This window comes from Myotis yumanensis, unplaced genomic scaffold (genome assembly GCF_028538775.1).
Source record: "Myotis yumanensis isolate MYYU_CA2020_CCGP unplaced genomic scaffold, mMyoYum1.0.hap1 SCAF_15, whole genome shotgun sequence".
Taxonomy (NCBI): domain Eukaryota; kingdom Metazoa; phylum Chordata; class Mammalia; order Chiroptera; family Vespertilionidae; genus Myotis; species Myotis yumanensis.
The window spans coordinates 1,346,202-1,372,937 of record NW_027223766.1 but is presented as its reverse complement, the minus strand read 5'-3'; the positions used below and the strand labels follow the sequence as shown (position 1 = coordinate 1,372,937).

The window sequence follows — 26,736 nt, the reverse complement described above, 5'->3', positions numbered from 1 at the left end:
CCTCTGAGACAGCATGAATGGACCTGGAGAATATTATGCTGAGTGAAATAAGTGAGTCAGAGAAAAATAAGTATCACATGATCTCACTCATGTGGAATGTAATGAACAAAATAAATTGATGAACAAAATAGACCTAGAGACATAGAAGCATGGGACAGACAGACAAATCTCAGAAGAAAGGCAGGGGTGGGGGTGGGGGTGGGAGAGATTAACTGGGGAATTTATGCATATACTAGAGGCCTGATGCAAGAAATTTGTGCAAAGGGCTTGGCCCCCCGCCACCGTGGCTTTGTCCAGAAGGTCATCTGGAAGGACATCCGGTCTAATTAGCATATTACGCTTTTATTATTATAGATTATTATTATAGATGCATAGCCCATGGACACAGACAATAGTGTGGTGAGGGTGTGGGAGGGGTGGGCGCAGGGTGGAGGGGGTCAATTGGGGAAAAAAAGAGACATCTGTAATATTTTCAACAATAAAGATAAATTAAAAAAATAAATAAATAATTAAATAAAAGTAAAAGAAAAAATGTATTTAGTAGATACTCTGTTTCACTAACTTTCTTTATCTTCCTGTCTTCATGTCCTCTATTAAGGCATCTCCTATACTTATATTCATGGCCAAATGTCTGATATAAAAGTACTTCCTAGAAATCTATTAAACAATTATGAATAACAGTTTTATTTGCTGTCATTTATTATATACCAGCAGAGTCACTGTATTTTTAACATCTACCTTACAACCACAAATTCTTATACTTAATACAGGTGCTGAAGACAGTAATTTTTTTCAAGGAAACATAACGGATGCTCATACTGTCAATACAAGTATCGAAAACGAACACTTTTTAACACTCTAAGTTTCCATTTGCAGTATTTTTCATTAAAAAGTGTTACTTACAGATATGTCGTCACTCTCTGGCGCTGTCCCATCGTGAAAAGAGCCGTTTGTTTCTACGTCCAGCCTTGGCACCTTTCTCCTTCGGACGGCTCCCTCTTGTTCCAGCACCTTCACCTCCATGTCCAACTCCCGCTTTGTGTCCCGGAGTAACTCTTCCAGTACTTCATTTTCTATGGCTAAATCATCAATTTTCCTTTTTTCTGACCTTAGTTTTTCTGTAGAAAGAGATTTACTGGCAGGAGTTTTCGAAGTGGCCTTGGACTCTGTGTCTGTGAAGAGGCCGCCTGGCTCCTGCCCCGCGGCACCCCCCTGGGGAGCAGGCTGCCCGCCGCTTGCCCACAGCGAGGGGGAGGCAGGCTGTGTTTGTTCCAGGAGAGAACAAGACATTTCCATTCTTGCTGACTTAAATGAAGACATTTCTTGATTTTCTTCATCCCTTTCCCTTAGATTTAAAAAAAGAAGAGAAAAAAATAAAAACAGACAATGAGCACAGCTAAGTAATTTAATAGTCTGGCCATTTTCACCCCTCTCACATTTAATCCACAATATTTTGGGTTTTATTAAGTAACAACATCACTGGCAATAAGAAGAGACATCAGAAAACAGTACATAACCCATAAATACTCTAGGGCTCTGAGAGGACTGACCCACCCTGTGCTCCTGCGGGAACAGAGCCTGCCGGGCTAATGAGAGGCGTCGCCGAGCTAATCTAGAACTTTTACAGACACCCCGACAAGTGCCACGTGAGCACGTGACTGCGGTTTCCTAGACAACGCTGCGATGCGTCCACGAGCCCCGAACACTGTGTGCGCCCATTGTGCCCAGGCGCTCAGAGCTCAGTCCCTGCGCTCCAGGAGTGGGCTGGGCTCCCCTTGGACTGAACAGTCAGGTGACCTTTCAGTCACTCTAATCTCACCTCCGCATGCTGGACCAAGCGGTTTCTGTAATAACAGAGTTTGAGCCGGAGAGCTAGCAACACACCCAGATGGGAAGGAGGAGTTTATAAGACTGAAAATAAGAACCAAAGGACTGGTTTGGGGGAGGGGGGCAGAGAAGAAAGCGTCAAAGATTTTGACAAAGTTTGAACTACCAAAAAAGGACACCTTCAGTCACAGGGGAGAGAGTTTTCAGGACTATCGTTTGGGAAAACAGCAGGAAATGCCTGTGGAAAAGTGAAGCTTAAAGGAGGGGTAGGGCCAAATGCACTGAGCATCTGTAACAGCATCATGGAACCTGCAGGTAGATCACACAGAGGATAAAAAGCAGTGAAAGGAAGAAAAACGCCTCAAAGAGGAGGCAAAGGCTGCCAGTGAGAGAGGGAAAGAGCCGGACAGACCGCGGCCACAAGCGAGAAAGGCGTGAGCAGAGGGCTCAGCGGCTGCGTGCCAGCAACAGCCATGACTGCGATGCGTCCATGGCCACTTTGAAGGACATCACATCAGGATGAACTGTGCCTCAGACAGAAACGGGAGCAGGGATACCATCTCTTTTTCTGAGAAGTTTCTTCGCAGCAAGAGGAAGAACCACGTAGAGGCAAGACTGAAGGAAGGGATGGGGCTCTTGAATACGGAGGACCTAGAAGACACGCAAGGCGGTAGAAGCAGAGAGCACTGCTGGGAGGGAGTCAGCAGGGACCGCAGGCTGGAGGGCAAGCGCAGCCAAGGGCAGAGATGGCTGGGAGCAGAAGGAAGAGGCGAGGTGAGTCGTCCAGAGCACAGGGAGGGGGCAGTCCAGGCCGAGCTTGCACAGACGGGAGCCCACTCCGCACCCACAGCAGTTTCTCAGACAGGGTGAGGGGAGCGGACCTCTTCCTGGGGTCAGGCTGGAAGTGGTTTCGGATGGAGTCGGTCTGCAGCTGCTGGGAAGCCCCACCTCCACCTCTGTTGACACCGGACAGCTTCACTGGGGAGAGCCGATAGCTGGGCGTCTCCGCCCTGACGGGAGCATTTGGTCCTACAGAAGTGCGCTCAGAGCTCCTTTTGGGGGGTTCCTTCACAGGGAATGTCTCTGGTGAAGGCATTCTGAGTTTCTGTTCCATTCTGGAGACTTTGATTTCTTTTGGCCTTTCACTCAGATCCATGCTGTAGCAAAAGAAAAGCATGCCAGGCAATCAACTTACAGCCTTGTTCACCAGAAACAAAGGCCTTCAAGTAGCACTAGCTTCACACCCAGCCGCTGTCAGCCTGCTCTACTCTCCTGTGCCATCGACGCCCCAGGACGGCCAGCCCCTCTCTCACCCTGCAGCGCACACCCACCCGTGTCCTCCTATGAACTAAATGTGGGGAGAAGCCTGTGTAATTTTTGCTTGGTTTAAAATTTTTAAATTACTTCCATGCAAAAAAATAATAAAAAATGGAAAACCACAAAAAGACAAATCTCCTATTATTCTGGTATCATAATAGGGCATTCAGAGCACTTGACATGAACTGATGTGGTGGAGTCTCTACAACAGAACTCAGCTCTCGATGCCAGAAAAATATATACATATCACACACACACACACTGCATGGCTGAATGAATATATATGGCCTTTGTTGTTATTTCACAGACAAACAAGTAAGCTGTCATTCAAATGATTTTCGAAACACAGTTTCTCTTTAAAAAGTTGCATCTGGTCTGAGTACTGAAACGTGGTGTCTTTCAGTATGAACAGCTCCTATGGATTATTTAGAATGAAAGTGTGTTTATTACTCAGATGAGACAGGGAAGCATTACCATGTATCTGCTTGCTCTGAGGCTGTGTCGGCCACGCAGGTCACAGTGTTCCCGGGGGCACTGGGCATGACCTCCTCTTTGAGGGACAAGCCTTGGCTCGGCCCTGGGGTCGCTGTCCTGGATCCTGTAATCACACACGTGAAAGAAGGAACACAGCCGCTGGCCGCTCACCACGTTCCCCTGGTCGTGCTGAGGGAAGTGAGCAGGTAGGACAGCACACTGTCTCCAGTCAGTGGAGACAACAGATACTTGACGAAACGGCCCATCAACAGCCTGCCGGCATCTGTGAGGAGCTTGTCTACACTAAATCATCTTAGTGCTATATCACATCCTTCATGATAAATTATCAACCTAAATAAAAATAATCAACTTACATTCTTTTTTAAAATATATTTTATAGATTTTTTACAGAGAGGAAGGGAGAGGGATAGAGAGTTAGAAACATCGATGAGAGAGAAACATCGATCAGCTGCCTCCTGCACACCCCCTACTGGGGATGTGTCTGCAACCCAGGTACATGCCCTTAACCGGAATCGAACCCGGGACCCCTCAGTCTGCAGGCCGATGCTCTATCCACTGAGCCAAACCGGTTAGGGCCAACTTAAATTCTAATTCAAATAATGCTTTAAGTCAACAGACAAAAAATTACATTTCTTCCTCACAGAAAGTGTATCCACCCTACTATCTACACAAATCAAAGTCCACGTAAGTTTTATTTTTAGAAGATATATACTATTTGAAAAGAACACAGTTTTAGACATTTTTTTTGACTACCACGATGACCATCATCTTAGTTGCTAGGACAGCAGGGTAACTCTCGGGCTGCTCACCTGACTCCGGAACTCCCGCACTGGGGTGGGCCCTCCGCCCAGCGTCTCTGTTAACTGTTACACACTTGCCCCAGCTGTGGGACCTGCAGCAGTGACCCTGTGCCAGACGTTCCTCATCTATGAAATGGGGAATTATCATTCTTTCCTCAAGAGCCATTTTGAGGGCAAAAGGAACTGACACATGGACAGCACTGAGGAAGCGCACGGAGCACAGCCAGCACTGTCCTGCAGGCGGACGTGTCTGCTGCCTCCACGCCCTGCATGCTCGCCTGCGCTTTCCCGTTAGACCTGAGGCAGGGAGGGTCTGCTGGCTCCTCTGCCTCCAGCCCTGAGCAGTGTGGGACGCAGTGAATAGAAATAGGTGATGGGATGGAAGTGCTAACTGAAAAAGCTCTTCAGTGGCATTTACTAAGTTGTAAGCTAGATGACCACTGCCAGCTCCTCGCGACCCCGTATCTGATAGCATCACCCTGACTCCCAGTCCCGCATGCGAACACTCTGCCCCTCTCCACGTGGCCACTGCGGAAGCTCACAGGCACTTCCTCCAACACCCCCGTCCCCAAAACTCATTTTCCTTGCACAGAAGTTTGCAAAAAAGAATAATTACGGATGCTTATATAATCACTAAAAGAAACATTTATAGATGGAACCGAATGTCCAGAGTAACATGTTTGTCAACAATAAGGTTATTTACAATGTGCTCCTTGCAAAGACACAAGAAGGGCAGGGGTCTGTTTGCAGCTTTACTCCACATGTTTACAATTAGAGGTAGTTAGCACCTGTTCAATAAACATTTTGAGTAAGTAAATGAGTGACTATAGAAGGAGGAGAGAAAGGAGAGGGAAGAAGACATGCATTCTCCCTGCCCCCTGCCCCCAAATGGCTGTCTTCTGAAACTGACAGTCATACTATAAGTACATACAAGAAGTAATGCTTCTAATTACAAAGAAAAGAGAGCTCCTCGGGGAATACACACAAACACATGGAGGGTCCAAAGCAAGCAGAAAAGAATGTATGTATCATCGTAAAGGCAATAGTTTATTTTCAAGAAAAGTAGGGACTGTGTGGTAACTCACAATGGGGCAGGGCTGCTGCCTTGGACAGTCAGCACTGAGCTACGCATGCCCCCTTCGCCCCAGAAATGGCATGAGCCACCAGGGACTCACGCCAAGAACTACAGGCTGTCCCCACAATGTACCCTGACTGGTCTTCCGCCTCTCCAGCTGCCACACAGCCCCTGGCCCGGCTCCCACCTGCCTCCACAGGGCTACCCCTCGGATCCCCACCCACTCTGGACCCCGAAATCCATACTCCGCACAGAGCGATGGTGCTCAGGTCCTCTTCCCTGGCACTCTGCCCCCAGATCTGCCCGTGTGGCCGCCTCTCACCACACAGACACCTGGCACCCCAGTGCTGCATCCTCAGCGAGACCCTGACCGCCACCCACAGCCCTTCCAGGCACTGCCACTCCCCGGGGTCAGCTTCTCCTTGTGCTTGGTCCTCACAGGACTTATCAGAAGAGCCTGAATCCTGACCTTCAGAATATAAAGTCACAATAACAGGGAACTTGTTCACTTTATTCATCCTGTATCTTCAGCACTTATAATAGTGCTCAGTATGCAGCTGACATATATATTTTTTAAATGGATAAATGACTAAATGGAGAAGGTGAGTTTTAAAAGACATTGGAAATGGTCACTCCGGGTAAGTACCTAGGAATGTGCATACAGCCTACCATCAATTGCATAATAAACAAACTTGCTGAAGAGTCGATAAAAACGATGCTTGAATTACCTGGACTGGGCTGGCCCTGAGGGTCACAGTAATTCTCTGTCGTCATGAAGATTACTGCCAATCCAATTTCTGCTTCAGGAATAGGTCTAAGACCCTGCCTATTAGAATAAAATGATTTAAGTATGATAATATATTCCGACTAACAAATTTATTAAGATGATGTCAAACTGAAACTCTCCCCTCCCCCAAGAGGTCCAGCAATGTACTGTATGGAGAGAACTTCATACAAGAGGCTGGCTTCCTCACTGAGCTGGCTACACCGGGCAAGTCCACCACGTTTATCAACTCAGGTATTTCAATTGTAAAGGTCTAGAGCAGTGGTCAGCAAACTGCGGCTCGCGAGCCACATGCGGCTCTTTGGCCCCTTGAATGTGACTCTTCCACAAAATACCGACTTCTGCGCATGGGCCACGAAGTTTCAATCGCACTGTACGTGCGCGCCCGCACGTGGTATTTTGTGGAAGAGCCACACTCAAGGGGCCAAAGAGCCGCATGTGGCTCGCGAGCCGCAGTTTGCCGACCACTGGTCTAGAGTAAAGAATACAGATCCTTCAGTTCTAAATTCTATAACTTTCAGAATAAGAAGAAAACAGTAATAAAGATGAAGCAATAAAAAAGATTTTTATAAGCAAACCTATGATTACTGAAATCCTAAGAGAAAACAGAAAAGAGAGAAAGCAGTAAGGAGAATGGGAAGGAAGGAGAGAAGTACAAAGAACTATGGATAGGCTGATGTGTGCTATGATTTAAAGTTCAGTAAATCAAATCATTTTATCAAATTTACATGTGTTAAAGAATCTTATTAAAGGAATCTTAGGGTGAACCTATCTTCTGTTATTCTGTAATGTGGATAATACTGAGTTTATAAAACAAAAACGATTTAATATAATGTTATAGAAACTGTACCTCAAATTTTAAGAACTACAAAACTTTTAATACTCATTGCAAGATATTTTAAGTGGCTGCAGCAGTTTAAAAGGTCTTTTTTTGATGCTTTAACATTTGTTTTTTTAAATGTACTGACTGGATTAACTTAGAGTTTTACTGTAAGTGCGATTATAATAGTATTCTAATAGTATATACTAAAAAAAAGGTTTTATAAAGTATTGTATACAAGTGGCAATCCAAAATTAACATTTTATTACCCTACTGTTTTTGAAACTATAAATATACTATAAAAATTAGTTATAACAATTGACTATATAAAATAAAAACATTTTTAACGCACATATAATAACAGTGCTATACAGACATTATATCATCCTAGGAGGGAAACAGTGGCAGCTTCCATTCAAGCCAATGGTGAGATATGCAGCAGCCCTCCTGTACAACACGCTTGGAGGCCCCAGAAGGTACACAGAGAGAGACAGGGAGAGGAAGGTATCAGAGACATGAGGATTAAAAAAAGATAGAAATGTCATTATTTACAGATATGGTTTATACAAAAAATGACTATAGATGATTAGAAATACAACGGGAGTCCAGCAAGGTGGTGAGATAGAACAGTGTCTAAATTTTGAGTTGAATTTCTATCCATCAACAGTAAACAACTAGAAAATATAATTAAAGAAATATCATATACTTGTATTTCACCTACCACAGGTATAATATCTACCAGAATATATGTAATATCTAGGAAGACCTAATAAATGGTATTTAAGATCTCTACAGAGAAATTATAAATACTGTAATTCTCCCCAAATTGATTTGTGGTTTCAATAAAATTCCTAATCAAATTCCCAACAAGATTTGTGAAAAGCTGATTCTAAAATGTCCATGGAACAGTGAAGAGCCAAGAACAGCCAGGGTGCTTCTGAGGCAGAGCAGAGCGAGAGCCTGGCCTGGTGGACACGAGGTGTAGGCGGTGCTGGACATGAGGGCGTGTTGATGCACGGAGGAGGGTAAGGACAAACTGCTCCCCTGCATGTGGAGCTTAGGTATAAACAGAATCCATTCCGGGTAGATTAAAAACAAATTTCCAAACAAAATATCAAAATACTAATAAAAAATATAGGTAAGTAATCTGATCTATGAATAGAAAAATATTTCTTAAACCAAATACAAGTACCATCTATATATATAAAAGCCTAAGCGACCGTTATGACGGGTTGCTATGATGTGCACTGACCACCAGGGGGCAGGACCACTTGGTGGTCAGTGCACTCCCACAGCCAACCTCCAATGGCCTGCCAACCTCCCACAGTCCCTGCCCCTGGACTGAGCGAGATGGCCCCAATCGCAGGCCAGGCTGAGGGACAACACCCGTGCACGAATTTGTGCACCGGGCCTCTAGTCTATAATAAAATCTTTGCAATAATTATTGTATATACTTTTCCGTTGTTATGTAGAGTACACCAAAACTCACACATATAAAACCGCCTGCTTGCACATATTTTTACTAACAAATAACAAAGTACCTTTGGAGCATATCCGTAATTGAGTGAATCCATTTTTTCTGAGAGTCAGAAATTAAGGGCTGTGAATTTGTCATTCCTACATCAACAACACAAGTTCCCGGAGCCGAAAAGAAACTCTCTTCTTCTTCATTTTCTTCTGCTATCAACCTAGCATCCCCTCCTCCAAAAACAACTGCTGAACTTAATTTCTTATGCTAAAAATGGAAAAAATAAAAAGTAATACAATAACCACAATGAATTCTGAGTGTGTTCTAGACCTTGTAAGAACTTGATTTGGAAGCGAAAGGACAGAACTGACATACAATCGGTCCTGCTTCCTGAGAGGACCGTCTGCGCCTCCATTCTGAGAAACCCCTGGTCCACAGGCACCTTGGCCCTGGCACAGCACGCTGCCTGCAGCCCATGGGCGGGGTCCCCCTGTGACAGAAACCCTGGACCCCACACTGCCTGCAGCTGATGGGCGGGGTTCCCCCTGTGATAGAAACCCTGGACCCCACTTCAACACATGGAAGACATTCAACACCTGTTTAATAACCCACAAGTTAGAACTTAAACCAGTTCTCCTTACCCTCAACTTACATATTTGTATAAACTTAATAGGCCAACTGACAGATATTAAGGAACATTATAATCACATACATGAACATGGGCTGGTGCCTGGGGAGTTTTGTACTCGATGTCACACTTCTGCACATAATCTCAAAAGAAAATGCACTGGGAACACTACTAATTTGTCGTGTGTAATGTTTTCTTTAGGAACATTTAGCTTAAAACATTACCTGCTTGGCATTCAGAAATACAAATGTTTTCCCTTTGAAGATCTGTTTTCTTTCTTGCCGTCCTGACAGATCAATATTTTTACTTCCAATGGCTGGCTCATCAATTGGTGGGTAAAAACTGTAAAAAAAAAAAAAAAAATTAAAGTATATTCTAATTATAAACTACTCTGTATACATGCCATTAAATTGGTAAATGGAATAGCTCTCTAGACACTAGAAAGGTTTGATTTCCATAATACTATTATATTATCATATTACTAGAGGCCCGGTGCACAAAAATTTGTGCACTCGGGGAGGGGGGTTCCTCAGCCCGGCCTGTGCCCTCTCGCAGTCTGGGACCCCTCGGGGGATGACCACCTGCTGGCTTAGGCCTGCTCCCCGGGGGATTGGGCCTAAGCTGGCAATCAGACATCCCTCTGGCAGCCTGGCAGCTCTTGGGGGATGTCCACTTGCCAGCGGGGAGCAGACCTAAGCTGCAGTCAGACATCCTTAGCGCTGCTGAGGAGGCAGGAGAGGCTCCCACCACCACCGCTGTACTGGAAGCCATCAGCCTGGTTTGTGGATGAGCAGAGCTCCGCCATGTGGGAGCGCACTGACCACCAGAGGGCAGCTCCTGCATTGAGCGTCTGCCCGCTGGTGGTCGGTGTGTGTCATAGTGACTAGTCATTCCCAGTCCTTCTGCTGTTAGGGTCAGTTTGCATATTACCCTTTTACTATATAGGATAGAGGCCTGGTGCATGGGTGGGGGCTGGCTGGTTTGCCCTGAAGGGTGTCCCAGATCAGGGTGGGGGTCCCGCTTGGGTGCCTGGCCAGCCTGGGTGAGGGGCTCATGGCAGTTTGCAGCTGGTCACATCCTCTTTAGGGTGGGGATCCCTACTGGGGTGCCTTGCCAGTCTGGGTGAGGGGCTGAGGGCCGTTTTCAGGCTGGCCAGTGACTGAAGCTCCCAGCCTCTCCTTTTTTTCTTATTTTTTTATTCTAGGATTTGTTTACCTTCTATAATTGAAACTTTGTTGCCATCACTGGAGCTGAGAGCCGGCTCCAGCTCTGAGGCCAAGGCCGGCTGAAAGCAGATATCTGGGGTTTGTTTAGCTTCTATAATTGAAACTTTGTTGCTTTCGGAGCTCAGAGCCAGGCCACGGCAGGCAGAGAACCTTGGCTTCCTCCATCACTGGAGCAAGCAAGCCTCCTGCTCGCTTCAGCTGTGTGGCTGCTGGCCGCCATCTTGGTTGGTGGTTAATTTGCATATCACCCTGATTAGCCAATGGGAAGCGTAGTGAAGGTATGGTCAATTACCCTTTTTGTCTTTTATTAGATAGGATTTTAAAAATTGTTTTATTGCTTAAAGTATTACAAAGGGTATTACATATGTCTCCTTTTTTCCCCCGCCCTTGACAATCTCCTGGCCTCCCCTACCCCCCAGTGTCTTATGTCCATTGGTTATGCTTATATGCATGCATATAAGTCCTTCGGTTGATCTCTTACCCCCCGCTTCTGCCCCCCTACTCTCCCCAGCCTTCCCACTGCAGTTTGACAATCTGTTTGAGGCAGCTCTGCCTCTGTATCTATTTTTGTTCATAAGTTTATAATGGTCTTTATTATCCATGAATGAGTGAGATCATGTGGTATTTTTCCTTCATTGACTGGCTTATTTCACTTAGCATAATGCTCTCCAGTTCCATCCATGCCGTTGCAAATGGTAAGAGTTCCTTCTTTTTTTTACAGCAGCATAGTATTCCATTGTGTAGATGTACCACAGTTTTCTAATCCATTCATCTACTGATGGGCACTTAGGCTGTTTCCAGATCATAGCTATGGTGAATTGTGCTGCTATGAACATATGGGTGCATATATCCTTTCTGATTGGTGTTTCTGGTTTCTTGGGATATATTCCTAGAAGTGGGATCACAGGATCAAATGGAAGTTCCATTTTTAGTTTTTTGAGGAAACTTCATACTGTCTTCCATAGTGGCTGCACCAGTCTGCATTCCCACCAGCAGTGCACGAGTGTTCCTTTTTCTCCACATCCTCTCCAGCACTTGTCGTTTGTTGATTTGTTGATTATAGCCAGTCTGACAGGTGTGAGATGGTACCTCATTGTTGTTTTGATTTTCATGTCTCGGATGATTAGTGATTTTGAGCTTGTTTTCATATGTCTCTTGGCTTTCTGAATGTCCTCTTTTGAAAGGTGTCTATTTAGATCCTTTGCCCATTTTTTGATTGGATTGTTTATCTTCTTTTTGTTAAGTTGTATGAGTTCCCTATAAATTTTGGAGATTAGGCCCTTATCCGATATGACATTGGCAAATATGTTTTCCCACACAGTGGGCTTTCTTATTGTTTTGTTGATGGTTTCTTTTGCTGTGCAGAAGCTTTTTATTTTGATGTAGTCCCATCTGTTCATTTTCTCTTTAGTTTCAAGTGCCCTAGGAGCTGTATCAGTGAAGAAATTGCTTTGGCATATGTCTGAGATTTTGTTGCCTTTGGATTCTTCTAGAATTTTTATGGTTTCCCGTCGTACATTTAAGTCCTTTATCCATTTTGAGTTTATTTTTGTGTATGATGTAAGTTGGTGGTCTAGTTTCATTTTTTTGCATGTATCTGTCCAATTTTCCCAACACCATTTATTGAAGAGACTGTCTTGACTCCATTTTATGTTCTTGCCTCCTTTGTCAAGTATCAATTGAGCATATTGGTTCTGGTCGATTTCTGGGTTCTCTATTCTATTCCATTGATCTATATGTCTGTTCTTGTGCCAGTACCAGGCAGTTTTGAAAACAGTGGCTTTGTAATACAGCTTGATATCTGGTATTGAGATCCCACCTACTTTGTTCTTCTTTCTCAGGATCGTTGCAGCTATTCGGGGTCTTTTTTTATTCCAGATGAATTTTGGGAGAATTCGTTCTAGATCTGTGAAATACGCCGTTGGTATTTTAATGGGAAGTGTGTTGAATTTATAGATTGCTTTGGGTAGTATGGACATTTTAATGATGTTGATTCTACCAATCCATGAACACGGTATGTTCTTCCATCTGTTTATGTCTTCCCCTATCTCTTTTTTCAACGTCCTGTAGTTTTCTGAGTAGAGGTCTTTTACCTCTTTAGTTAAGTTTATTCCTAGGTAGCTTAATATTTTTGGTGCGATGGTAAATGGGATTGTTTTTTTAGTCTCTCTTTCTGAAAGGTCACTATTGGTGTATAGAAATGCCTTAGATTTCTTGGGGTTAATTTTGTATCCTGCTACATTGCCAAATTCATGTATTAAGTCTAGTAGTTTTTTGATGGAGTCTTTAGGGTTTTGTATGTATAATATCATGTCGTCTGCAAATAAGGACAGTTTTACTTCCTCTTTTCCAATTTGGATGCCTTTTATTTCTTCTTCTTGTCTAATTGCAATGGCTAATACTTCCAGGACTATGTTGAACAGGAGTGGTGAGAGTGGGCATCCCTGTCTTGTTCCTGTTCTTAGGGGAAATGGTGTTAGGTTTTTGTCCATTGAGTATGATGTTGGCTGTGGGCTTGTCATATATGGCTTTTATGTTGAGGTATGATCCTTCTATTCCCACCTTGCTGAGAGTTTTTATCAAAAATGGGTGTTGGATTTTGTCAAATGCTTTTTCTGCATCAATTGATATGACTATGTGGTCTTTTTCTTTCAATTTGTTTATGTGATGTATCACATTTATTTATTTTTGGATATTGTACCATCCTTGCATCCCTGGGATAAATCTTATTTGGTCATGGTGTATGATCTTTCTGATGTACCGCTGGATCCGATTTGCTAAGATTTTGTTGAGGATTTTGGCATCTCTGTTCATGAGGGATATTGGCCTGTAATTCTCTTTCATTGTGTTGTCTTTACCTGGTTTTGGTATTAGGGTGGTGCTGGCTTCATAGAATGAGCTTGGAAGTGTTCTTTCCTCTTAAATTTTTTGTAGTAGTCTGAGGTGGATAGGTTTTAGTTCTTCCTTGAATGTTTGGTAAAACTCCCCTGAGAAGCAATCTGGTCCTGGGCTTTTGTTTGCTGGAAGCTTTTTGATGACTGCTTCAATTTCTTCCATAGTTATTGGCCTATTGAGATTTTTAGATTCTTCCTGATTGAGTTTTGGAAGTTTGTATTTTTTTAGGAATTTGTCCATTTCCTCCAGGTTGTCTAGTTTGTTGGAGTAGAGTTGTCTATAGTACTTTTTAACAATCATTTGTATTTCTGTGGGGTCTGTTGTTATTTCGCCTCTATCATTTCTGATTTTGTTTATTTGGGTCCTCTGTCTTTGCTTCTTGGTGAGTCTGGCTAGAGGTTTGTCAATCTTTCAAAGAACCAGCTCTTGGTTTCATTGATTTTCTGTATTGTTTTTTTGGTCTCTCTATCATTTATTTCTGCTCTAATCTTTATTATCTCCTTCCCTCTGCTCACTCTGGGGTTTTCTTTTTGCTCTCTTTCTAATTCTTTGAGATGTAGAGTTAGATGATTTACTACCATTTTTGCTTGTTTTTTGAGATAGGCCTGTAGAGCTATAAACTTCCCTCTCAGGACTGCTTTCATTGTGTCCCAGAGGTTTTGGATTGTTGTGTTTAGATTGTCATTAATTTCCAGGATGTTTTTAATTTCTTCTTTGATTTCATTGGTAACCCAATCAATATTTAATAACATGCTATTCAGCTTCCAAGTGTTTGAGTATTTTGGGTTGTTTTTATTGTAGTTTATTTCTAATATTATGCCATTGTGGTCTGAGACGATGGTTGGTATGATTTCAATCTTCTTGAAATTGGGGAGACTTTGTTTGTGACCCAATATGTGGTCTATTTTTGAATATGTCTTATGAGCACTTGAGTAGAATGTATATTCCGTGGCTTTGGGGTGAAGTGTTCTGAAGATGTCAATTAAGTCCATCTGATCTAGTGAGTCATTTAGGATTGCTGTTTCTTTGCTGATTATTTGTCTATAGGATTTATCCAGTGATGTCAGTGGTGTATTAAAGTCCCCTACTATGATTGTATTGTTGTCGATCTCTCCTTTGATATCTTCCAGGAGTTTTTTTTTATGTATTTGGGTGCTCCTGCATTGGGTGCATATATGTTTATCAGGGTTATATCTTCTTGTTGTATCGATCCCTTTAGTATTATGAAGTGGCCTTCCTTATCTCTTGTTATGGCCTTCACTGAGGTCTATTTTGTCCGATATAAGTATTGCTACCCCAGCTTTTTTTCCATTTCCATTTTCCTGAAAGATATTTTTCCATCCCTTCACTTTCAGTCTGTGTGAGTCTCTTCTTCTGAGGTGGGTCTCTTGTAGACAGCAAATGTATGGGTCATGTTTTTTTATCCATTCAGCCACTCGATGTCTTTTGGTTGGAGCATTTAGTCCGTTTACCTTTAAAGTTATTATTGAAAGGTACTTGTTTGTAGCCATTTCTTTTTTTGTGTTGCTGGTTTCTTTCTGAGCTTTTTATTTCTTCTTTTTACACCAGTCCCTTTAGCATTTCTTGCATTGCTGGCTTGGTGGTGATAAACTCTCTTAGCCTTTTTTTGTCTGTGAAGCTTCTTATTTCCCCTTCAATTTTGAATGATAGCCTTGCCGGATGGAGTATTCTTGGATTCAGTCCTTTGCTTTGCATCACTTTGTAAATTTCTGTCCATTCTTTTCTGGCCTGATGTGTTTCTGTTGAGAAATCATTTGATAATATAATGGGAGATCCCTTGTATGTAACTTTCCGTCTCTCTTGCAGCCTGTAAGATTCTCTCTTTGTCCTGAACATTTGCCATGGTAATTATGATGTGTCTTGGTGTGGGTCTTTTCGGGTTCACCTTGTTTGGGACTCTCTGTGCTTGTGTGACTTTTTTCTTCCCCACCTCAGGGAAGTTTTCTGATATTATTTCTTCATATAGGTTTTCTAAGTCTTGTTCCTCCTTCTGTTGTTCTGGCACCCCTATTATTCGTATGTTGTTTCATTTCATGTTGTCCCATAGCTCCCTTAGGCTCTCCTCCTGTCTTGTAATTTTTTTCTCCAATTGCTGTTCAGTTTGGGTGTGTTTTGTTTCCCTGTCTTCTAATTCGCTAATTCGGTCCTCCGCTTCTCATAGTCTACTGTTGAAACTTCAATGGTGTTTTTTATTGCAGCTATATCACTCTTCATTTCTTCTTGGTTCTTACATAATTTATTGATTTTTTCATCTGTTTCTTCTTGCTTCTTGTATAAGTTGTTGATTTTTTCCTCCATCAGGTTTATGCATTCTAGGACCTTAATCTGAATTCTTTTTCTGTCATGCTGCATGCCTCAGTTTCACTTAGCTGCTTTTCTGGCGAGTCCTCCTTTTCTTTCCTTTGGGGGTTTCTTTGTCTACCCATGTTTGATCTCACCGACATATCTAGATGTTGAGTCGCTCAGTGGCTGCTCCCTGGGTGGCAGGGGCTCCTCGGGCTGTGGTTGCTCCTTGGGCGGTTGTGGTAGCAGTTGCTCCTCAGTTGGCAGCAGCTCCTGTGGTGCGTGCTGTTCACCGCTGTGGTGGCTCGTCTGGCTGGTGGGGGGAGGCTTCACACACAGCTGCTGTTTCTCAGACAGAGGGTGTGGTGATCAGGAGGCTGCTGTTCCTTGAATGTAGATAGGATTTTTAAAAAGTTTTTATCTGGGACAAAATGATTAAAGGTATCTAAATGATTTCTCTAGAAATAATCTAAGGGTAGAGATTCATAACAAGGTACAATTAAATGTATATAGAACTCAAGTTACATGAATTACAAAGGCTGCGACCTAACCATAACCATCAAATTCCATCGCCATGGGCTTGCTTGGGGACAGGCGCATTAACAGTGTCTGGACTCCATTCTGTGAACTTCTATAAATGTTTTGTTATGGATCCCTTTGGAGAAGCGCAGGAAATTAAGACATATTATTGTTCAGTTTAAATAAAATTTCTAAATGCTATAAACACATCTATAATCCATGGGCATGGGGGAAAAGAAGAAAAGAGAGGAAAAATCAACACATAATCCTTCAGCCTCTCATCAGTCCGGTTTCAACTTTCTACACACTCAGATATTTTGCTATAGCTATTCATAAGTGATCAGCCTTTCAGCTTACCTCTACCTTCTAGCAAAGATGACTAATGTCCATGGATAATGAGGGGCTCAACATTGTCAAGCTGTTAGTGCATCCCAACTTGATCTATAAATCAATGCAACCCCAATAAAACTACCAGTAAGTTCTTTTGTGGATACTGACAACTCTAAAGTTTATGTAAAGAGGCAAAAGACCCAGCATAGCCAACAATGCTGACGAAACATTAAGAGCACTGACACTCCCTGAATCCAAGGCTCACTGTAAAGCCACTGTAATCAAGGGTGTTGCACTGATGATAAAGCTGGCACCATGGGGTTGGGTGCAAGACGCTTAGACTCTGTTTTCCCGTCTCCGACAGCAGTGCAGAGAGGCAGCCACAGCTCCACCAAAAAGGACGGTCCTTTGTGAGGTAAGAGCACTGCCGTGCGCCTTCCCAATTCAAACCCGGGACTAGTGGGATCTTTTCCCAGAGCTAAGAGAGAAGATAGTTATGTAATAAAAAGCCACAACAATATATTTCACATCCCTTTGGAAACCCATCCTACTTCCCAATGTCACCCTTTTTCTGTTAAATAGTTGAGTACAGAGTCAGATAAGTCTTTAACAACATCAAATGGATGCCAGTAGGTGTGGGAACTGATTAAGGGGAAAATATGCATTTTAAAATAACATTAACAATTTGATTACTGATTGTCATCATCAAACAAGGGCTAATGCAATAGTCTTTTCTGGCTAACAATGAATCTGGAGTTACGGCAGAAATGTTTTATTTTAGGCATCTAAGTTAATAAAGTCATAAACTGAAGTCAGAAATAAAATTATGTCGAACCTAAAGTCAAAAATACCCAAGAATCGGAACAGTAGGTAGGAATCAATGACCAACTCCAGGATCTCTAAGACTTCAGACGCATTCTCAGCAGCAGAGGCCTCACAGGCCCCTCCACTCCCAAGGGATCTAGATTCCACAACAGTTTAATCTGTGCCGATCCTACAGGTTGTAAGATTATAGCTCAGTTTCATTAGTGAAGATTTATAAGATTTATCAACTCCCCTAAGGAGGTTCACAGATAGGCTTGGAGGACAAGGTGATTCTGTTGAACACTGTGCTAGTTGAGGGTAAGTGAAGTTGCATGTCCTCACAGGATCTAGCACTCAAAACAGGTGAAGAATCGTCTGTTTTAAAATATGAGAACCTCTTTTCAGGGTCCTGAAACATTACATTATCTGCTAAACCAGATTATAAAATACAAGAAACCTTCCAAATGAAAATTAAAAACAAAAAGGAAAATTTTTCAGTTACTTTTAAAAGCAGATACGTATTATCAGGTATAAATAGTCCCTAAAAACCCTGAACTGGGCAAAATACCTTATAACTAGCAAGTGATATTTAAAAATTAGTAATAAGATAATAAACTTGAGTCATATTTTAGATTTTTTAACCCTTCAAAGTTGTCTTATGAGTTTATCAAGGCAGTCAATCTATTATTTCATTTAGACCAGCGGTTCTCAACCTGTGGATCGAGAGCCCTTTGGCGGTTGAACCACCCTTTCACAGGGGTCACCTAAGACCATCCTGCATATCAGATATTTATATTACGATTCATAACAGTAGCAACATTACAGTTATGAAGTAGCAACGAAAATAATTTTATGGTTGGGTCACAACATGAGGAACTGTATTTAAAGGGCCAGAAGGTTGAGAACCACTGATTTAGACTATAATCTCTGACACATATTTTAAGCAGCTGCCCTTGTGCTAAGACGACTACACACCCACCATTTTAGCACAGCATTTTAATCACGCAATCTAAAAACCCCAACTTCCTCTTCAACCAGTTTACATCACTTCAAACACTGTAATACCAAACCATTTAGCCTGGGGGTTCACAAATTCTGCAAAGCATCTAAATAAATAAATAAAGCAGTCTCCACAGATACTGTGATGAGCAACATTTCCTTCAGCAAGCCCCTATCACGATGCCAGGCAATGTGCTCGGACTCTGTATACACTATTACTTAAAGTACCCAACAGTTAAACACCCAAATCCTCAGCAGGACAGGTGCTAGTCCCAGGAGAAAGGCGCTCCAGGCCAGGGCTGTGACTGCCCCCGGGGGCCAGTGGCTCCGGACAGGCAGCTGCTGCACCACACGGTCCAGGGAGCGTCGAGCAAGGACACCTGGCACTGGCACACGCGCTCTGCGTATGGCCCCTCGCTGTTCACTAGCCTTCAGTGCTTTTCTTTAAATATTAGCACACACATAACATTTGTTTCACCAAGATAAACAACCAAAAAAGAATTCAGGGATCCTTTCTTTACATACGAACAAAAAATCTTCACTAATAAAACTGAACTATAACCTTACATCCTGAAACAGTCAATAAAGAGAGATTAACTTAAATAAAATTAGTGCTATCATACTTCATATGCCATGCTTTATTATATTTAAAGTACACAAAATACCTTTCAATCTGAGGAAGCTGTGTCTTGGACTGAACTGCTTTAAGAAATTCAGTAAAATACTCCGGCTTTACAATTGGACGTCCACAAATGAGGGCACATATTGTCTAAGAAGAAAGCATATGTGAATACATATACCCCTGCTAGCTCATTTTAAATAAAAGTTTTAAGTTACAGACTACAAAGAGGCTATTCTATTCTTTTCCCCTCTCATCGCTCTATAAAGAAACCATAATCTATAAAGTAGAAGTCAATTCAGTCATTTCTTAATTTACAAATCCCTATAAAAACTGAACTGAATGTTCTTTAAGATTTATTTTGTTCTAACACTCAATGATTTTAAAAACATAAGCTAACCTGTCTGTACTTCTGGAAATGTTACCAAAAAAAAGTAAGGCCAAGGTTTTCTTTTTTGGCACATGACTGATCAGAGATATTGAGAAGGTTGGATCTACTAGCCTCTATTGGTGACTATCCAGGACGCTAGTGTCGAGAGCCACACACGGTGTCAGATGCATCACTGGACTAGCATGTGCTCTGGTGAATGGTGACAGTTCCCGGGACTGTCACAGCCTCAGCTCCCACTTCATATCCACCAAGCAAGGGCATGATTCCCTTTTGTGTTTCTCAGATACCTTGATATCTGAAGAGTCCACACAGACATATTCTGATCACTGTGAGGGTGCATCCCTACTGTAAACTAATAGTGGACATTCTGATTTATGAATCTAGTATCTGTGGGTGTACTAACGTAAGTTAGTACTCTGCTGAATTTATAAATCAATTTCATAAAGATGACGTGATCCTTGGTCAGAGATCATCCCAAGATACAAGTTTGACCTGAGGTTCAATCTGAGCAGCAAGCCCTTCTCTAGGACCCTGGGTGGCTATAATGCACACATTCCAGCTTAATTAATTATAGATTAAAAGATTTTTCTATCATCTAAAGAAGGACTCTAAATATTTGTTGGTTTTCACTATGGATATTAACCTAAAGCAATCCTGCACATCCACAACCAGCCCGTTTACAAGGACATGAGCACCCTGGCCGGTGGGGCTCAGCTGGCTGGGTGCTGTCCTGTGCCCCAGAAGGTTGCTGGTACGATTCCTGGTCAGGGCACATGCCCAGGCTGTGGGCTCCATCCCCAGTGAGGGGTACAGGAGGCAGTTTCACTCTCACATAGATGCTTCTCTCTCTCTCTCTCTTTCTCTCTCCTTTTCTCTCTAAAAATCAGTAAAAACAATAAATAAATGAAGGGAGATGAGTCCCCTCCCAATGTCTTTCTTCAGTTAGTTTGGACATAACCAAATCTGATGAAGATGCAAAACCTGAAAACATACCAAAATACATCACTGTTTTCATGAATACTTTCAGCATCTTCTAAAAGTATATACCTAACGTATCTCGATTGTGAGATACATTAGGGCAATATTAAACTACAAGAACTTAGCAAGTATTTGTGATTAGGGCCTTAAACCAAATAAAAGAGCCCGAGACGACAGAGCCTGGAGGAAGACAACTGGATGAGGAGGTGGGAGATGCTAATTTTGAAGACTGGCAGTTGCTCTCAGGCTGAAAACACTAGCCTTACACTGTAGAAACTTCTTGGTGAACAGATGATGTAAATCATTGTTTAAAATGCTAAATCCAAAAGTGAAATATAATTTTAGGTGCTTCTGTTGTCCCATATAATAAATAAATTACCAAAAAGCCAATCTGACATAAATGTTATACAAAGGCATGGGTTTGGCATATATAAATCTACAACTAACAATTCCGATGGGTTTAAAGTAAATGACTTTAAAAACAACTGTGTAGAGTGGGGAAGCTTAAATTCACAGAACTCATTTCAGCATAACAACAAGGCATTCGACCTACCTTAATGGTGACCTTCACTGACATCATGACCAGGTGGGTGCACTCTTCGGTCCAGCTGTTTACAGTGAGTCCTCCCAGCTGCAGGATGGCTTGATTCAAAGCATTTTTCCCAGCGACATCTAAACAAGAAGAGCACGCGACCAGAGGCTCGTACTCCACTCTGTAAGTGAAAACGAGTCACAAAGTTGTGGTAGGTAGAGAGCTTTAAACAGGTGCTATTTTAATTTTTTTGTATTACTAAGATTTCTAACTAATAAAATCACTGTTACCTAAATCTGAAGTTGCAATCAAGAAAAAACTGCTGTGTCCTTTAGAATCTGATTCATGCAAAATAAAGCACTCCACTTCTATATCAATTTTTAAAATTCTTACCTGAATTTACTTTCAAACACCCCAAAAGTAATTCTGTCCCCTGTCTGCAAAGTCTGAGAAAGGCCATTCTGCATTTTTTCCTCATTAACAAAGGTACCATACTTAGAATTGTCTTTTATTGTCAATACAGGGGTTTCATGTGGTTGACTCTGAAAAAAAAATCAAATAAGTTAGTATTTTACAACTCAGTCACTATTGAACAATAATGTTTTTCTATACCTATAAGAATACAGACAGCCCTGGCTGGTGTGGCTCAGTGGACAGAGCATCAGGCCTGGAATTGAAGGGTTGCAGGTTCGATCCCCGGCCCCGGTCCTGGCCCCATCAGGGGCATGTGGGAGGCAACCAATCCAAGTGTCTCTCTCACACTGATCTCTCCCCCCCACCTCTCCCTCCTTCTTTCTCCCTCCTTCCCTTCCACTCTCTCTAAAAATCAATGGAAAAAATATCCTCGGGTGAGGATAACAAAAAAGAATAGACACACAAAACCTAAATATCACTGAATAGATTCAGTACTTGCTGATATGCAGTGTTTGCTAAAATAATGGTTTTTATTTCTTAACCACCAGCATAAGGAGCACAACTGTTTATATATAGGTTTAGCACTTTTATCACCCAAGGTTGTAATTAAAACAACCAACCAACCCAAACTCAAAGCCATTCAAAGGAGCTGTGGGGCATGAGCAACAGCTATTTTCCCTAATAACAGGACCCTTGTGCGAACCCACCTTGCAAGGGAAATACCTGTGTTCATAGGGCCGCACAACCCTTCAACTCAGGGCATTCACTGCTCCATCCCCAGGCGAGGCACACAGTGAGACTCAATGAATGCTTAAGTAAATAAATATAAAGATGTTCTATTTCCTGAGTTTCTAAATCATTAAACTGTCAAATAGTGGAACAGAAACTTCAAATATCAAAATAAACAAATACCACTGGTACTGCCGCCAGAATGGATTTAATTTTTTTAAATTAAAAAATCTACCCCCGGCGGGCGTGGCCCGGTTGGTTGGGCCTCCCTGCACCAAGAGGTCCCGGTTCTATTCCCCAGGGCCGGTGTAGGCGGCAGTGGGCCACGTTCCTTGCTCACCGAGGTTTCTCTCTCCCCCCTTCTCCCTTCCTCTCTGTAAAATGAATAAAAACATGAAAGAACAACACCTAACAGCTGAGGAAGTAAAAGGTGCTGACCCTCCACACACAGCGAGGCACTCGGACCCGACCCCCCGGAGCCCGAGCAGGACGGCCAGGAACGCACCAGGCTGGTCCCGGGGAAGCGGGCGGCGAGCACGGCGTGGCTGCGGCTGACGGACGGGTCCTTCTCCAGGAGGATGTCGCAGCCCTTCCTGCCCACCACGTACTCCACGCCGGTCAGCAGGCGGCGCGGGCCTAGGAGAAGGGTGGACACTGAGACACGCGCACGCACGCGGGCGCACGCGCGCCCCTACGTACAGGGGAAGGGCGTTATTTCGATGAAAGAGCTCCATTTTGCTATTTAAATGGTAACAATGGCTCCTAAAGGAAACGTATTTTTCCTGTAAGTCTCACTTAAGGACGCAGAAGGCTAACTAGCCGGGAAACCACACTGAGCAGCGTGAACGCTCGACCACGTTCCTGGCAAAATGTAACGCGACAATCTTCCCGCAGCGGCTCCAACACGCGGTTCGCCCTGCCCGACCACGCGGTTCGATTTGCTTGGTTCTCGGTCAATGTGCTCCGCTGAGAGCGCGATGGACTGAGAACGCGATGGATGGACAGCCCCTGGGAAAAGGGGAAACACAGCTGCGAGAAACCTGAGGTCCGTGGGAACTCGGAGGCAGCTGATGAAACGCAGGTGACACAGGAGCGAGCAGGAGCAGCGCACAGGGAGCACGCCCGCCCCCCAGTTTCCTGTCCCGCCAGGTGCCCGCCCCGCCAGGTGCCCGTCCCCCCAGGTGCCCGTCCCGCCAGGTGCCCGTCCCCGCAGGTGCCCGTCCCCGCAGGTGCCCGTCCCCGCAGGTGCCCGTCCCGCCAGGTGCCCGTCCCCGCAGGTGCCCGTCCCCGCAGGTGCCCGTCCCCCCAGGTGCCCGTCCCGCCAGGTGCCCGTCCCCCCAGGTGCCCGTCCCGCCAGGTGCCCGTCCCCGCAGGTGCCCGTCCCCCCAGGTGCCCGTCCCCCCAGGTGCCCGTCCCGCCAGGTGCCCGTCCCCCCAGGTGCCCGTCCCGCCAGGTGCCCGTCCCGCCAGGTGCCCGTCCCCGCAGGTGCCCGTCCCCCCAGGTGCCCGTCCGCCAGGTGCCCGTCCCTCCAGGTGCCCGTCCCGCCAGGTGCCCGTCCCCGCAGGTGCCCGTCCCGCCAGGTGCCCGTCCCCGCAGGTGCCGGTCCCCCCAGGTGCCCGTCCCGCCAGGTGCCCGTCCCTCCAGGTGCCCGTCCCGCCAGGTGCCCGTCCCGCCAGGTGCCCGTCCCTCCAGGTGCCCGTCCCCCTAGGTGCCCGTCCCCCCAGGTGCCCGTCCCTCCAGGTGCCCGTCCCGCCAGGTGCCCGTCCCGCCAGGTGCCCGTCCCGCCAGGTGCCCGTCCCGCCAGGTGCCCGTCCCCGCAGGTGCCCGTCCCCCCAGGTGCCCGTCCCGCCAGGTGCCCGTCCCCGCAGGTGCCCGTCCCGCCAGGTGCCCGTCCCCCCAGGTGCCCGTCCCCACAGGTGCCCGTCCCCGCAGGTGCCCGTCCCCACAGGTGCCTGTCCCCCAGGTGCCCGTCCCCGCAGGTGCTCCTCCCCGCAGGTGCCCGTCCCCCCAGGTGCCCGTCCCCACAGGTGCCCGTCCCCGCAGGTGCCCGTCCCCACAGGTGCCCCTCCCCACCGCCTGGCGCGCACAGCACAACCGGGTCCTGGGTGTTCCAAGCAGACAGCGTCCCATCACCTCCGCTTCCCACAGCGAGCGCCTGCGGTCCCTTCACGCCGGACCCGCCGACGCCCGACACTCACTCGGCGGCCGCCACCCCGCAGGGCCCGCTGTCCCCAGAGCGGCCGGGCCAACTGGGAACCTGCGGGCTGCGCCGCACCAAGGGCTGCGAGGACCATGGGTCCGGGACAAGCGACCAGCCCGCTCCCCGCCCCCCAAGACGCCCCGCCCCGCCCCCAAGACGCCCGCCCCGCGCCCGACGCCCCGCCCCCCAAGAGCCCGGCCCGCGCCCCCCAAGACGCCCCGCCCCGCCCCCAAGACGCCCGCCCCTCGCCCGACGCACAGCCTCCCGCCGTCGCTGGAAGGTGACGACAGGGGCGGGGTCAAGCCGGAAGCGCTTCTCAGACCCTCTCCCCGTGGCCCGGCCCTGGGAAGTCGGCCCTCGGTCACCTCCCTGTCGCCTCACCTCGGGCCGAGCCCGCGTCCGGGAGCAGCTTCCACATGAATCCGGCCTCAGTGTCGGGCGACCTGCGGCTGCGCAGCCTCAGCTGCCAGTCAGGCGCGGTCCAGGCGCCTGCGAACTGGCGGGCTCCGAGACGTGCCTGCTCGCGGACTGCGCCTGCGCAGGAGGAGGCGGCGGCGCCCGGTCGCCACCTGGTGGCGGGGAGGGGATGGCGCAGTCTCTAGGGAAGTGTGTTCGCCAATATTAGGTTATCTGCATTTTTCTGGTTGTAAAGGGAAGTAGCTTTATAATTAACTACAAAGCAACACAAGGAAACTTCATACTTAAAGACACTAACATACTAATCACTGAGTAGAATAGAAAAAAGGCCTTCCACAACTTATGGGAAGCTCCTGGTAATTAAACCCCAACATGTTAGCTCCTCTGACTCAAACAGCCCCTCTGTTCAAATTGGAAGACAAGATAAGTTACGCTCAAGACTACATTCTTGCATACACCTCCTCTCTGCTGTTGTTTTGGGGTGTGTGTGTTTTGTTTTGTTTTTTTACAACTCGGGTAATTCACACCAACAAGTCTCTAATTAGTAGAAAGTTTCCTTCCCCCTCCTCTTCAAACAAGCCTCTGTGGAACTCTTCCTAACTTTTACTCTAAGCATCTTTTACACGCTTGGGTGGAGATACTGATAAAGACATCTCTCTAGGACATCTGCCTTGGTTGTCTCCTGAAGAACAAACTACAACCCCCCTGATGTCCAATTTCAGCCCCACCCCCTTCCTTGTCACCTAGCAACAGCAGCCAAAGCGTTAAAAGGGGGAGCTGCTTTTGTTCTTTGCCCTTTTATGATTAGCAACGCACGGGGCCCTTTTCCTTGGGGAAAGTAAAAATAAACTTCCTCTGTGCATCTGTCTCTTCTTGCAGTTGTGAATTCTTTCATAGTCCACATTACGGGCCCCAAAACCCTAACACCACTTACATATTCCATGGGTTTGCAGTTTCTTAAATTGCAGTCATTCCTTTGTATGGATCCTAATGATGGTAATGATGATTATGGTAAAGATAAGGATTTCACCCGTTAACTTATTATCTTTATTCTTCTCCAAGTTCAAATCAACCTCTCCCAACCTCTGTTTCATAATGTTACACTTTCATCTAATCAGGAGCTGAATTCTTTCCACTTCCACTTGGACCTAACTGTTGTAGGCTCTGCTCCCAATCCAGGAGTCCCTAATCCTTCACCACCCTCCTGTGCCCATCCATTCCACAGCCTGCACCCCACATCCTGCACCCTAGAGCAGCGGTCGCAGTCGCCAACCTTTCGGACCTCACAGACCACCTATGGTCCGTGGACCACCAGTTGGGGACCGCTGCCCTAGAGCACACTTGTGATCATATAAGTTCTGGTTTTTAAAAGTAAAAGTATTCTGTAATGTAACAAAATGTATTGTAAGTTATAGTTAAGACCCAAAAAACATCCACTTGTATAATTTAATTTTTCAAAAGTAACAATACAGAGCAATGGTGCGAAGGCCTTGTGTTGTGTGGTTTTGTTTTCCAATCATGATCTGGGGGTATTAGTTAACACTACAGAAGATATGAAGACAGGCCCTATATTTCACAAACATACAAAAAAAACCTCCGTATGGATAGTAGATCTAAATATGACAGTTAATATTTTTAAAGAAAATATGAGCAAGAATTAGCAAATCTTTTAAAAATAGAAAACAAAAAAGTGTGCCCCAGGCTGCAGAATCCCTAAATTTCACTGATTTTGTGGACCAAAACAATTTGTAGGGGTTTTCTTGTTACTTTTCTGGAGGATATACATGCTCACCACAGCCTCCAATACACTGTGGATCCAACCTGACTGGGGTTCCGGCCATGCCCCCGAGCCTAAGGGTGACGTCACAGCACCCTACGAGGACACCGCCAGGCCGCCCGCACCGCACCCGGTACAACTACAGAGAGCGAAGGATCGCGGAGAGCCCAGCCCCGCAGCACCTGCTCAGGCGAGCGGGGAGGCGCCGGGCATCCGCAGCCTAGTCCACCAGGCCCCAGCTCGGCCAGCACCTTCCGGCTCAGCCCCGCCCCGCCCTCAGACACGCCCCGCCCCCGCCCCGGTCTCAGACACGCCCCGCCCCCGCCCCGTCTCAGACACGCCCCCTAGCCCTGGCCCCGCCCCCGGTCTCAGACACGCCCCTGGCCCC

At 45.5% G+C, this 26,736-nt stretch overlaps 1 protein-coding gene across 4 annotated transcripts in view; it reads right to left on the bottom strand.

The window, feature by feature from the left end:
• The window catches only part of NBN (nibrin), a 46,575-nt gene extending 21,897 nt beyond the window's left edge, over positions 1–24,678 (bottom strand). For 2 of the 4 annotated variants that reach the window (XM_070392779.1, XM_070392780.1), the window contains exons 1-11: positions 24,536–24,678; positions 22,460–22,590; positions 21,205–21,353; positions 20,833–20,992; positions 18,957–19,060; positions 9,439–9,556; positions 8,660–8,853; positions 6,243–6,340; positions 3,619–3,742; positions 2,709–2,984; positions 904–1,345 (exon numbers count right to left, since the gene is read on the bottom strand). In XM_070392779.1, coding sequence (XP_070248880.1) covers positions 904–1,345; positions 2,709–2,984; positions 3,619–3,742; positions 6,243–6,340; positions 8,660–8,853; positions 9,439–9,556; positions 18,957–19,060; positions 20,833–20,992; positions 21,205–21,353; positions 22,460–22,590; positions 24,536–24,572 — 1,833 coding nt within the window. In that variant the 5' untranslated portion in view covers positions 24,573–24,678. Of the gene's footprint in view, positions 1–903; positions 1,346–2,708; positions 2,985–3,618; positions 3,743–6,242; positions 6,341–8,659; positions 8,854–9,438; positions 9,557–18,956; positions 19,061–20,832; positions 20,993–21,204; positions 21,354–22,459; positions 22,591–24,535 lie in introns of those variants that run through there. The other 2 variants (XM_070392778.1, XM_070392781.1) reach the window with 2 other exon arrangements.
• Positions 24,679–26,736: the final 2,058 nt, after the last annotated feature.